Source organism: Notechis scutatus, chromosome 2, assembly GCF_049901735.1.
Source record: "Notechis scutatus isolate UNSWTSFEM ecotype Mainland chromosome 2, rNotScu1.2, whole genome shotgun sequence".
NCBI lineage: Eukaryota > Metazoa > Chordata > Lepidosauria > Squamata > Elapidae > Notechis > Notechis scutatus.
In genome coordinates this window covers 89,909,406-89,922,029 of record NC_142010.1, presented here as the reverse complement: position 1 = coordinate 89,922,029, position 12,624 = coordinate 89,909,406, and the positions used below count along the sequence as shown (strand labels likewise).

The window sequence follows — 12,624 nt, the reverse complement described above, 5'->3', positions numbered from 1 at the left end:
CACTACCCCGATACTCATTTTATATGACAATTATTGCCAATATTTGCTAAAGAGACTTTTGAATTTCACCCAGTTAAAATCCCCTATCATAGCCCTTACAGCAATGCCTGGTATAGTCTTACAAACAAAAGCACAGCATATATGTTTTCTGGAATTACAATTAGGCATGCTGTTGGAACAGTAAGATTTAAAATAATGGGAGTCGTTCCCAGCTCCAGGATGGGAGAAGAATATGGACAAGTGAGCTCAGAAACTTGCTTCTGGTATCTAATAACTGTTGAGTAAATGCATTGTAGACACAGTTGATATATAGCTCATTTAGAATTGTTCTCCTTTCTTGATTGGCAGAAATTTTAATTTAATTTTTTTAGACAAATGTTCCATAATGACTAAAAAAGGGATGCTGCAATACATAGAACATTTCAATGGCAAGACCTTGTGGTGATGAAGATGGATATTGGAATGTCCTGACATTGTGTCTGAAGAATGAATGAAGTTACATGGCGCTTAGATGTTCCCCTCCCTCAATACTGTGGTGTGAAGCATTTCTTCTTTGCCATGGTGATTCAGAATTGAGTCAAGAGGTGGAGAATGTTTGCTTTAATTCATCAATAAATATCAGCTCTGCCTCTTTCACTGTCTTAGACTAATGCGTATAGATTTTGCCACACCCTCATTGCTTTCATTTGAGTCTGCTTCCTTCATTCACAGTCATTGTTGAACACTGTGACTGTTTTTGAAACACACGGAAGTATTTTTTTTTTAAAGATTTTGTTCATCCCATCATAATAATAGCTCAAGGCAGTGAACATTTTTAATACTCTCTCCTCCTCCTATTTTCACCACAACAACAACCCTGCGAGGTGAGTTGGGCTAAGAAAGAGAGTAATTGTCCCACCAAGCCAGCTTTTATGCCTAAGGTGGGACTAGAACTCACAGCCTCCTGGTTTCTAGACTGGTGCCTTAATCATATACCAAACTGGCTATATAGAGAGATGTCTAATAGAATGCCAATGGTAGTAAGAAACCCAGAGATTTTCAGCTTCCTTCTCAGCAAAAATATTTATTAAATCCAAGTGTAGACAGATAACAATTAAAGGAAAATTGTAGCGATCTGCTCAATACTAGCTTGAGAAGAACTGTGACATAAGAGAATGAACGTTATCTCATTTTTTTAATATTTATTTTTGTGGAAAAAGTAGCACCTAAAGCTTAATTAGTTGCTGAGGCATGCATGTGTAAGAAATTCCCCCCTCCTGCTGCATAATGTGAACATGGGCCTGTGCCACTGGGTCAGGCAGGGATGGCAGGTTGCAGACCCTGACAGTTAAAGAAATCTGACTGGTGGTGTCTAGGAAGACAGCCTTCTCTGCTATTGCAATAATCTGTCCCTGGAGGTGAGGTAAGCCACTAATCTTCTGGCTTTCTGAAAAAGAGTTGAAACATAGTTTAGGGGTCTTGAATGGGGAGCCCAAAGGAGCATGGAGTTGTGGGACTGGTTGGTGCCGGAAAAATCTTCCCTTCAGATTTTTAAATAACTTTTCACTAATTTTTCACAGTTTTACTATTTGTAAGGGCCTGCCTCAGTTAATCACCTCAGGAAAGCATGACTCTTGAAGCAGGTAGTTATCAAAATTTACTGAGAGATAGTGATTGTAGAGAAGTCAGGCAGAATCTAAAATTTCCATGCAAAGTGTTAATTCTTCCCATTTCAAAACCTCGCCCCCCTGTACCAGTCCACTGTTATGCCTCTATATTATTTTGAGAACTCCGAATAGTTAGCTTGATAGCAGGTCATACCCAGGAAGCAATGACCTTGGTGTCAGGCTGGAACCGGGTGGGAGGACCCCAATAGTCTTCTCCCCCTTCCTCCATTGGAATGGCAATGCCCTACAGGGTACTTGACACTATTCTTGATTCCTTTTAAATTTTTAATTCCAACATTTTCATTTTATATATTTTGATTTTTTTATTGTACACTGCCCAATCCCACTTTGAAGAAGATGAGTGGTTCAGAAATGCAAAAATAAATAAATAATAAGGCTTAATAAAAAATGACTTAAAATCATAGTGTTTCCATTGTAACTCAGTTCAAAAGATGGTATCAATAGGCCTTTATCAGTCAGTATCACCTACTTGTTCCAACATCTAACGACATGTCTCTTAATTCCAGTTGATAGAGAACATGGATTGGAAAAAGTGTTTGTTGTAATGTCTTGCCTCCGTTACTTCTTACTTTGTCCATCACTAAAATAGCTATGATGTCTCATTTCTGGAATTCACTCACCAAACGAACTCATGTAGCATATTTTATGTTACCCATTAGGAATCAGCAAAAACATTTTTTTAAATTTCTCTAGGCTTTTTATTAACTATTTGGATATCTTAATTACTATAAATGCCAAGTGGTTCTTGTACTAGTCATCTGGCTGATCAGTTTTATTATTTCGTTACTTTTAATGATATTAATGGAAACCATCTTGGAATAATTTTGTTGAAAACATCTATAAAAATATAATTATTCCTTCTGCAGCAAAGACATTTTTCTAATGGGGCAGCTGCAGCAATAGGAAGCAAAAGAAATAGGCAAAAATTACCTGGAAGAGTGCAATTATCTCCCTCACGGTAGATTATTTCTCTCTTGCACTTTTTGGGGTGGGTTGTATATCTCTACTATGTTGAGTCCTCTGGTGTCCTATTTTTTGTGCCTGGCATTTGCATGGTGGTGACGTTTCTTTAATAAATTAAGAAATAATAAGCACTTTCAAACAGAAAATAAGATTGGTTAGAAATAAGAGTCCTCTAAATGGAGCAAGTTCTGCTTTTTTGAGTCGTTAGGAATTATAAAAAAGAAATAGATAAGACAATTGCAGTAGACAGGGAATAGGGAATACAGATAGTAATTGAACTTGGCTTTAGCTTTCTTCTCACTTAGGAATCATGTTTTCTGTTTTATTTCAACCTTTACATTATACAGGGTAGGCAGAAGGAAAAATGGAATATCTCTTGCTTCATATTAAGAACATCCAGGATGAAGAAAGATGTAAATAAGAACATCTTAACATTTCTTAGTGCTGATTTCATGGATTAAGCATCTGACTTTTATTATCCTGATGACCATCCATTTTCAACCTGTTTATATAACATACTATTTTAAACCAATGTTTATAGTACAATGTTCAAAAAGGGGCTTTTTATTCATTTTTCTTTGGGTGCCAGAATGTAGTTCTAAATTACCTGAGAGTGTGTTTTTTATGCAGCCAACTTAAGACCCCTGATACATTGCTTTTAATACTTAACTATATTGGAAGGAAGAGGTTTCTGTCAGCCTTTGGGACTCTCTAGGAAGCGGGAAATAACTTTTATATTTATATACATTGGAGTTTTGGGGAACATTTCCACACGGCAAAGCAATATTTAAATCCAGAAGGCAAATTGGGATCTAGGTTAGAAGAATCAGGATATATTTGTAAGGAAAGTCAAGCAACTGAGTGGTAATATTGCCATTATGGAATCAAGCTGGTTGGAGGTGGATTTTCAGATTTTTGAGGGAGGAATGAATTTAATTTGTATTTACCCATTTCTTTTCCAGTCTCTGTTTGCTGCTGTTTCTTCATATTGTTTCTATTCCTGTCTGAGCTTACTGGATTCATAGCCACTGAAATGTAAGTACAAACCGTTTTTCTTGTCACTTTTCATTTTCAAAATGTATATTAACTTTTCTTATCTGATGGTAAGGTTTTGTGTGGAAAGACGCTGCCTACACATAATACAGGTAGTCGTCAACTTCCAACAGTTTGTTTAGTGACCATTCAGAATTACAACGGCACTGAAAAAAGTGACTTATGACCATTTTTCACACTTATGACCGTTGCAGCATCCCCATGGTCACATGATTTACATTCGGATGCTTGACAGTTGGTTCATATTTACGACGGGTCGCAGTGTCCCTGGATCATGTGATCTCCTTTAGTGACCTTCTGGCAAGCAAAGTCAATGGGAAAGTCAAATTCACTGAAAAACGGTGTTACTAATTTACTAATTTAACAACTGGTGGGATTCACTTAACAAATGTGGCGAGAAAGATTGTAAACCTCACTTAACAAATTTCTCATTTAGCAACATAAATTTTGGGCTTTATTGTGGTCGTAAGTTGAGGACTACCTGTATATGTGTGTTTCTGAAAGCCTGCATCTAAATACTGAGTCTTATCTGCCTTTATCCTGATACCAAAACATTTCCCCCTCTCCACTTACTCCCTTTCCAGCCTCCTGATCAGCTTTCCTGACTACCTTCTTTCAATCAACAAACAGATAATTCCCATTTTAGCCTTGCGGTTTTGGATTAACCCAATTAACTATAAGGGCAAACCAGAATTCCTCCGAAAGGCACTCTCACCACAGTGCAGAAAGCTTGATGCACTGGAGCTTCTCTTGCTGTTCTTGAGGTACAGCAGAACAAGATAACAGCTGCTTTGCAGACATTGGCCTGAACAAGCTAAACAACATCCCAGAGTTTAATCAGTTTCGTAGGGAGTGGAAGAACTTAGAATGACAAAGTGGGAATCAAAGAGTCTCAAAGTGGACAAGTTCATATACTTGACATAGTGCAGCTGTTCCCCAGATTCCTGTTTGGGGAAAAATCAGAGAAAAAAATATTATTGTGACTGGCCAGATAAAGCCCACCTTGAGAGGGTGGCTAATGCTTTGATTCAGTCGTGCCCATGTGACTTTTCCTCATATGATTATATAAGTTTGATAAATATATTTTAAATCCTGGAGGCATGGTTCGTATTCTCTTTTACATATGCACATTTGCATGTGTGTGTGCACATATACACGCACACAGATTCCCATATTCTATAGTAATTGATCTTTACAATATTTACAAATACAGCTTTGATGTAACTATGTTCAGGACTTGAGGATTCTGTTGTTAGCTAATTTCTAGAGATAGTAGTTAAATTGTGCTGGTGGAGTCTGGCAGAATCTGGGAACAAGCAGAACTACACTGTACTTTTTATAGTGACATATTGCAAATCCACAAGTATTTTTCCTGTGTCTGGTTGGTGTCAAAGGTGGTATTCAGCAGGTTCTGACCAGTTCTGGACAACCGGTAGCGGAAATTTTGAGTAGTTTGGAGAACCGGCAGATACCACCTCTGACTGGAGATTTTACAGTATCCTTCCCCTGCCACATCCACCAAGCCACGCCCATAGAACCGGTAGTAAAAAAAATTGAATCCCACCACTGGCTAACTTGTGTTGCACTTGAATTAAGATCACCAAGAAACATTTAGGCTATAGACTTGAATAGAAAGTTAAAAAATATTTCAGAAGAAGGCAATGGGAAATCACTTCCGTATTGTTGCCATAAAGCAATGTGGATATGTTGACATAAAACTTGAGGTTTACTTTACATGAAATGTAATGATAGGGTTTTATTCCAAATGCTTCAATAACCCAGTGACAGCCTTTTTCTTTCTGCATTGATGATCAGTGATAAATTTGGGTGTATGTTGGAGTTTGAAAATGAGGAGTCAAATCAGCCTCTTTGGAGGTTCCACAAAGCAAAATGAGATCTCTACTAAATGATTCAAACCACCTATAAAGAGTTAAAGCTACAAGGTAATTAATGACAGTGCCCAGCTCTGAGTTATGCATAAGAAAAGAAAGGACCTCTTTTAATTGACGGTAATGAAAGTAACCGAAACATATGTGAATTCCTCACATGCTTAACTGATAATTTGAGCATTATGTTATATAATTGGAAAAAGTATATTTTATTTAATGATAGTATATATTTTAATTTGTAATGTTCCAAAGCTTAACATATAATTTTCGTACAAGGTACATTTTATACTTAAAACAATTCCTATTTTACACATACACAGAGAGAAGGAAGAGAGAGAGAAAGAGACAGACAGACAGATATTGTAGCTTCACTACCAATGGCTGCACCAGTTTTGACAAAGTGAAGAGCATATGAGAGTACAACGTGGAATTTATCAACAAGAGGGAGAGAAGGATTATCCATTTCCACTGTACATATGTGTGGGAATTGCTATCGCTCAAAGCGCTCAGGTCAGCTCTAATTGGCTCACGGCCATTACCCCTGATGCTTCTGCTTCTGCTCTCATCAAACCTTTTATCCTTCCCTTGCTCTCAATCTGTGGGGTAGGGATCTTTTAGAACAGCTTGGAGCTACCTTTCACATTCCATGAATATCACTATGCCTACCTCCAACCCTTGGTTCTTCCATTACAAACTATACCATTGCTGGGGTCTTATCACCTCCGCTCTTAGCCCTGCCCAGTTACTTTCTTTTCCCACATAACTTTCGCTTTCTCCAGCCAGTATTTTTCCACACAGTCAGCACTTTACCACATAGCAACACCAACTGTCCATCCAGCATTTCTACAAGGTTGACCATTGCAACATTTAGCGTCCATTTATTGTAACAGTTGTATATTGCAACACATATGCATGTTTTTATGTACTGGTAATTATTGGTATAAATTCCTTGAAAAAGGCCACATACAAGTATAAAAATAGTTCGAATGCAAAAGTGAAGAAGTGCATACCACAATCTCTCAATTTTTTTCTATCGGTGGAATTTTAGAAACAATTTTTATAAGATACAGGTAGTCCTCAACTTACATCACAGCAGTTGCCAGGCTCACCAATTATGATCATGTGACAGTACGGTTGATGTGACAATCGTAACTTTGAAGAGGGTCATAAATCACCTTTTTCAGTGCTGTTTTAACTTGGAACCATTCAGTGCTGTCTTAAACAATCATTGTATGTTGAACAAATTGAGGGCTACCTGTATAAAATAGCCATTATTGGGTAATAAGCAATCATTCAGCAATAAGATATGACTTGTTCCTACCCTTAGAAAGTAAGACTATGTTGAAACAGCTTTCTCAGTTACTTGATTTTGACTATAATGAGTATAGTATGTCACCTGTTTGATCAAGTTCAGAATTCTTGAAGTAGTGGATTCACTAATCAGAGGATTCAAACTTCCTTATTGGCATGTTATCTTAGATTTCTACTTCCCCACTTTCTCTCGATACTTCATCTTAGTATAAATATCCATCCATCTAGCCAGTCTCTGCAATTGGAAAAAGTGCTATCAGGCTCCAGATTTTTTTTTGTCACTATAGACGAACAAATATAGCAACATAGGGAAATTAGCTCCGTTATTTTTAAGACTGAGTGAGACATTCAGGGAATAAAATGACCCCTTCTGGATTCAAGTGATAAGGTTAAATATAAAATAGCATTTGTTTTTCCCTTGAGAGAAAATAAAAGAAGAGGATGTTGTATTTCAGTATTTCAAAGGTATAAATAGTCTTGTTGGCAAAGACAACTATTTTGCTGTATTATTAATTTGGTATTGCTAAATTTGGATAATTAAGAAAGCCTGTGATGGCAAAATGTCAAGCTACAGCTTGGAACTATTTGATTTTGGAAAAATAAGGATCAGACAAAAATATTGCTAGATCAAGAAAAATTGGCATAGGATATGCATAGTTTATGACAAAAATGAATTTTCCAGTTAGCAAAGTATAAAAAATGTACATTTTTTCATTCCAACTACTTGCAGTGATCTTGTGGAAAAAATAGTGTTCATATTCAGATTTCCCTCCCTACTTTATGTGTAAAGCCCTAATAGTTGTAAGCACATTTCCTGATTACCCAATAAGGGGTGTGCTATATTGTTGTTTACAGAAGATAATAGTAAATCACTGACATATTTACATTATAGTAAGACAGACAATTTTCACCAATCTGGTACGATGCAGTAAGGTTTAAAACTTCCACCTTTTAGAAGTTTTAATTTTGTTTTTCTTACTTCACTGTGTTGATCACACTGTGGTTTTAGAATTGCTCTCCAAATTGTTGCTATAAACTAAATTGCTTTGGATATATGGCAAAATTTTGAATTGGCTTGTCACTTTATGTTCCTCTTAAGCTTTGAATTCAGCTGCACACCTTAAATGAATAAAATAAATAAATAAAATAAAGGCTGTTTCTCAGGATGTTCCTATTGAAATAAAGTATTTGAAACTGATAAAATAAAATCATTGAGGTAATTTCTCCAGTCAGTAGCAAATGAACTTCCTCCTTCAAGTTCTCTTTCCACAAAGCAAAAATCAGCTTTAATTAGTGACACTTAAGATGAACAAATCAAGCCTGGGTTATGAATTACTCACTGGCATCCGGCCTAGATCATGATTAACTCATGGTGTTAATCATGACACATAATTCTTTGGGTATTAAGCATGGGTGACTTTCCCTTGAAAAGAGCATTTGAATGAATAGATTGTGAGAGGATCCTGCTTCTGTTGGGATTTGTCACTGAGAGGATCCTGCTTCTGTTGGGATTTGATTATGGCTGAAATAAATAGAGGCAACTTTGCCTGTGTTTTCTGATTTTCAAAGACATCTTCTTCTTTCAGATTTATTTGCATTTGTTTTGATATTTTGGGAATTACAGTTCTTACAAGATTTTTTAAAGATTTTTCTTAAATAATTCTTATATTTGTGTCTTGACTGACCTTATCTTCAGACTTTTCAGTGCTCCTCTTTCCAGAGAACTGTAGTATTCCTCTGGGCGAGGAATATATATTTTGATATTCTAAAATATATTTAGTACAATGTACTACATCATGTGGCATTTCAAAAAGATAATATTTTAATCCTGCTCTCAATGTGAATCCTGCTGGATCCCTGATGCTGGCTATTTGCATTGATAGGAAAAATATATCTTGCTTCATACTTCATACAGAGGAGGGGAAACAAGCCTCCCTATCTCTAAACAATGATCTTAGTTGACTAGCTATTCCACAATCTTTTTCCCCCAAATGAAATATAAAATAACACTGCTTTGTAGTTAAGGGTGGAGCTATGTAATTATTATCATACGTAGTCTGCCTCTAAGTTTGGTAAGGATAGAGGAAGCATTTCCTGATGTAAAACTTCCTGTAAATGTATTGTCCGAGGCCTGATGAAAACACAGCAGTTCTTTATCTCTTAATCAGTAATTTCTTCCTTAACAATAACACCTGAGGAAGCATCACATTTCTGGTGCAGGTTTCCCTAAGTAAATGGCAGCATAAATAGACACTTTATAAGCCATTAAATTATCAGCAGATTCCTGTTTGGTTAACTTTGCATCTGTCTGAAATGTTGGTGTCAGGAATTTGGGACAAGTATTTTTTCCAAAACGAATGTGTTTTTTCCTTACATTTTCTGTCTGGTTGAATCAATCCGCTGATTGGTGAACGTACTTTTGGGTACAGTAATTTGCTCATCCCTGGTATGTAGTGCTTTGGGGTATTCTGATGATGAACCAATAAGTTGATGGCTGGGGAGCATAACAAGTCACCCCTGTTCATGGCAGTTGCTCAAGGGCGCTGTGTGTCCAGTCTGACAATGTCTCAGATTCTCTCTCTGACGCAGGAAGACACTTTAGCCGGGAGTTGTACTTTATTGCTATTATTATTTTTCTAATGGCCTCTGAAAGCTAAAAGAAGAATGGTAGTGATATTAAATGTATCACTTAGATCAGTGGCACCAGACCTTTTGGGCACCAGGTACCGGTTCCATGGAGAGAGATTTTTTGCCGGCCCATAGGGGGCATGGGTTCGTGTGCTGCCTGCATCCTGTCGATGGGGTTTGCTTGTTTGCACGATCCGGTTTCTGGCTTGCCAGTCCCCGGATCAGGGGTTAGAGATCCCCGACTTAGACACTTAACATGTCATTTGTAAGGTTATTTTCTTTTTAAAAGGGAAAATGTATTCGGTCAGTGTCCAGGAATGCAATCTTGGATGTTGGAGGAAGCAGCCAATAAATGACCTGGGGCTGGACTTGCCCACCACTGCACTTATGCGTTGCTGCATACCTACACGTGAAGGGGTTGATAAGTGTAAGTTGCAGGTGGTTGTGGACGGGCCGATACACATACCTCCTGAATACCAACTGTGCATTGTGGGGAGGTGCGTGCCCTGAATGCTGATTGGTTGATCTAACTTCCTCTACTGTGTTTTTCATGTTTGAGTGCCCCCTAGCCAGAATGTTAACATTTGCAGAAATATAAAGGGAACAACTATGCAACCATCTCCAAATGACAGGCGCAAAAATTCCCTGACATGTGGTGCCGAAGAAGTCTGCTCAATCCTTGAAGCTTCCTCCTTTATCATTGTCCAGCATATCTTTTAAGGCTGGAATGAATGTAGAGCATTTGAAATCTATTCTTGGACAGTTAAGGTGTTACTGGATTAGCTTATTGCATATTCCTTCAGGAAACCACATTATTTTATTGATATTCAGACTGAGAGATTAAATGAAATCTTAAGTGTAATGTATTCAAATTTCTATAATTTCTTTCTTGGGGGTACTTTTGGGATAAAATGAAATAACGACATCCTTTCAATTCCCCCCTCCCCTCTTTTTTATCCCTTCTCCTTGAGATGAAATGTCACAACTCTGCTTCTCCTTTTGCTGGAGAAATAAGAAAATGTAATCTGATTAAAATTTCAAAAAGCTCACATCATTATCCTTCAGAGCTCTGGTTTTTTATTTATGTATAAAAAGGGCGCATTAAGGCAAGCAAGAGAGATCTGACTCCAAGAACAAATAAAGGAAATGAGGTCAGTGTTCCATATTTGGATTTCTTTAAGGTTGACAGTCACAAACAGGTACCCTATTCCACTAAGTGAATGACTCAAGTGGTTGGAAAATTAAGCCACAAGTTAAATGCCTTTGGTATTTCCTGGGTAGGATTAGTGGTAGGTTGATGTACCTCAGACAACATTCATTGTAATTTTTAACGGCCTTCTCTACCTCATCTTGCTGATACATCATAAATCAAATAATTTCTTTTATAGGTAACCCAGATTTGTAACTGGTGGCTAGTATTATTTTAATGATCTAGCTGGTGATGTAATCATCATCCACCTTTTGACCTAATTAATAATACTCTGTAGAAATGATGTTGAACTTTTCCATATATTCTCCAATTGAGGAGGAATGAAGTGATCAGTCCAATTGATGCCACAAATAATATAGCCAGGATGTGGATACATTTACAGAGTTGCGACATATTGCCAAAATAGTGCATTTTTTTATTATCAAGAAAAATCTTACAGCTCTGCAAGTTACATAATAGCAAGTTATACTGTGTTTGCTCTATTGATTTTAAAACTTGAAGAAGTTGAGATGAATGATGGCAGAATGTATTTAAGTATTTTAAGCAAATCATTTGGTACAATAATGCTTAAAGAGCTCAGATCAATAAAGTTGATTAAAATTCAGTTCAATGAAGATTGAAGAGTTAAGATACATATGGTTTCAAAAAGTAGTATTTGGTGAATATATATTGTTAAAAATTATGTAACTGTCAGAATTGTAGAAAACAAAGCACAAGAAGAAAACACCTGGAAGAACAATTCATTTTGGGGCAAATTCTCCTACTTTGTTCAGCTAGAATTTTGTTTGTTCAGAACAGTTCACATTATATTTCATTTGAACTTTGTTCTTTGCTACATTCATAACTTCCCTTTGCACCTTCTACATGTATATACCAGTTTATAGAATGTGGGATTTTCTTGCTTTTTATCGTAATAAATATTGGTGTGAATCTGGATGGATAACAATTTTGCTGTGCACAAAAGAAAGCTAATGTGTAAAAAAGGTGTACCATGTACTTTTTTACTGGTCTAAGATTCAAAATGGGTTTTTGTCCCATTTTCCTTTGAAATCATAAATAGAATGGATAACATGTTGGATAAAGTGTCTTATAGAGAATAGTGCTCTGTTATATCAATATCTAATAGATGTCATTTCTTTTGTTTCTGAATATGAGGATGGTGGGAACCTATCTTCTTTTGAATTCCAGAACATTTACCCAGCAAATTCCTACTCATCTCATATTATTTGCACGCTCCTAGAGCAGGAGTGTCAATCTCAAGGCGCTTAAATCTGGCCCACGGGGCCGGCCTAGAAATAGAAAAGGACCGGCCCACGGTGCCTCTGCTAGTGGCCTCCCTACGTCCCAATTTTGGTCTGGACAGCCTCCTGCAGCACCCTGCTGGCCAAAACAGGGTGGGTGGCCCCCTCGTGCCCCGTTTTGGCCAGCAAAGTACTGCAGGAGGCTGTCCAGCTGAAAACGAGGCGTGGGGAGACCATGCACGCCCCCCCACACCCTGTTTAGGCCAGCAGGAGGCCATCCATCCAGTCTCTCCCCACCCCACCCCCGGCCAGCTCACGGAGAAGAATTACAATGCTGATCCAGCCCTCGAAGAAATCCAGTTTGACACCCCTGTTCTAGATGCACCAAAATGTTTGTAGTCACATACTCACTTAGGAGATAGTGATGTCAGTTTGAGAGACATTCTCCTATTTCAGGCTTCTGTATTGGGAATTCCAGTGGTTATTTTCTTGTATGTGTCCTGCTTCCACAAAGGTCAGACTGAAATCTCTGCAGTGAGTCAATCTTTTCTTTCAGAGTTGAGGGCAAGGATTTCTTTACAGGTAATCCTCGACTTACAACCGTTGGCTTGGTCACTAATCGAAGTTACGACAGCAGTGTAAAAAGTAACTTATGACCATTT

General features: G+C 37.5%; 1 protein-coding gene across 2 annotated transcripts in view; it reads left to right on the top strand.

Annotated features, from left to right (window-relative positions):
• ERGIC1 (endoplasmic reticulum-golgi intermediate compartment 1) overlaps window positions 1–12,624 on the top strand; it is a 92,345-nt gene that overhangs the window by 44,287 nt on the left and 35,434 nt on the right. For both annotated transcript variants that reach the window (XM_026688201.2, XM_026688184.2), the window contains exon 3: window positions 3,593–3,665. In XM_026688201.2, coding sequence (XP_026543986.1) covers window positions 3,593–3,665 — 73 coding nt within the window. The remainder of the gene's footprint in view (window positions 1–3,592; window positions 3,666–12,624) is intronic.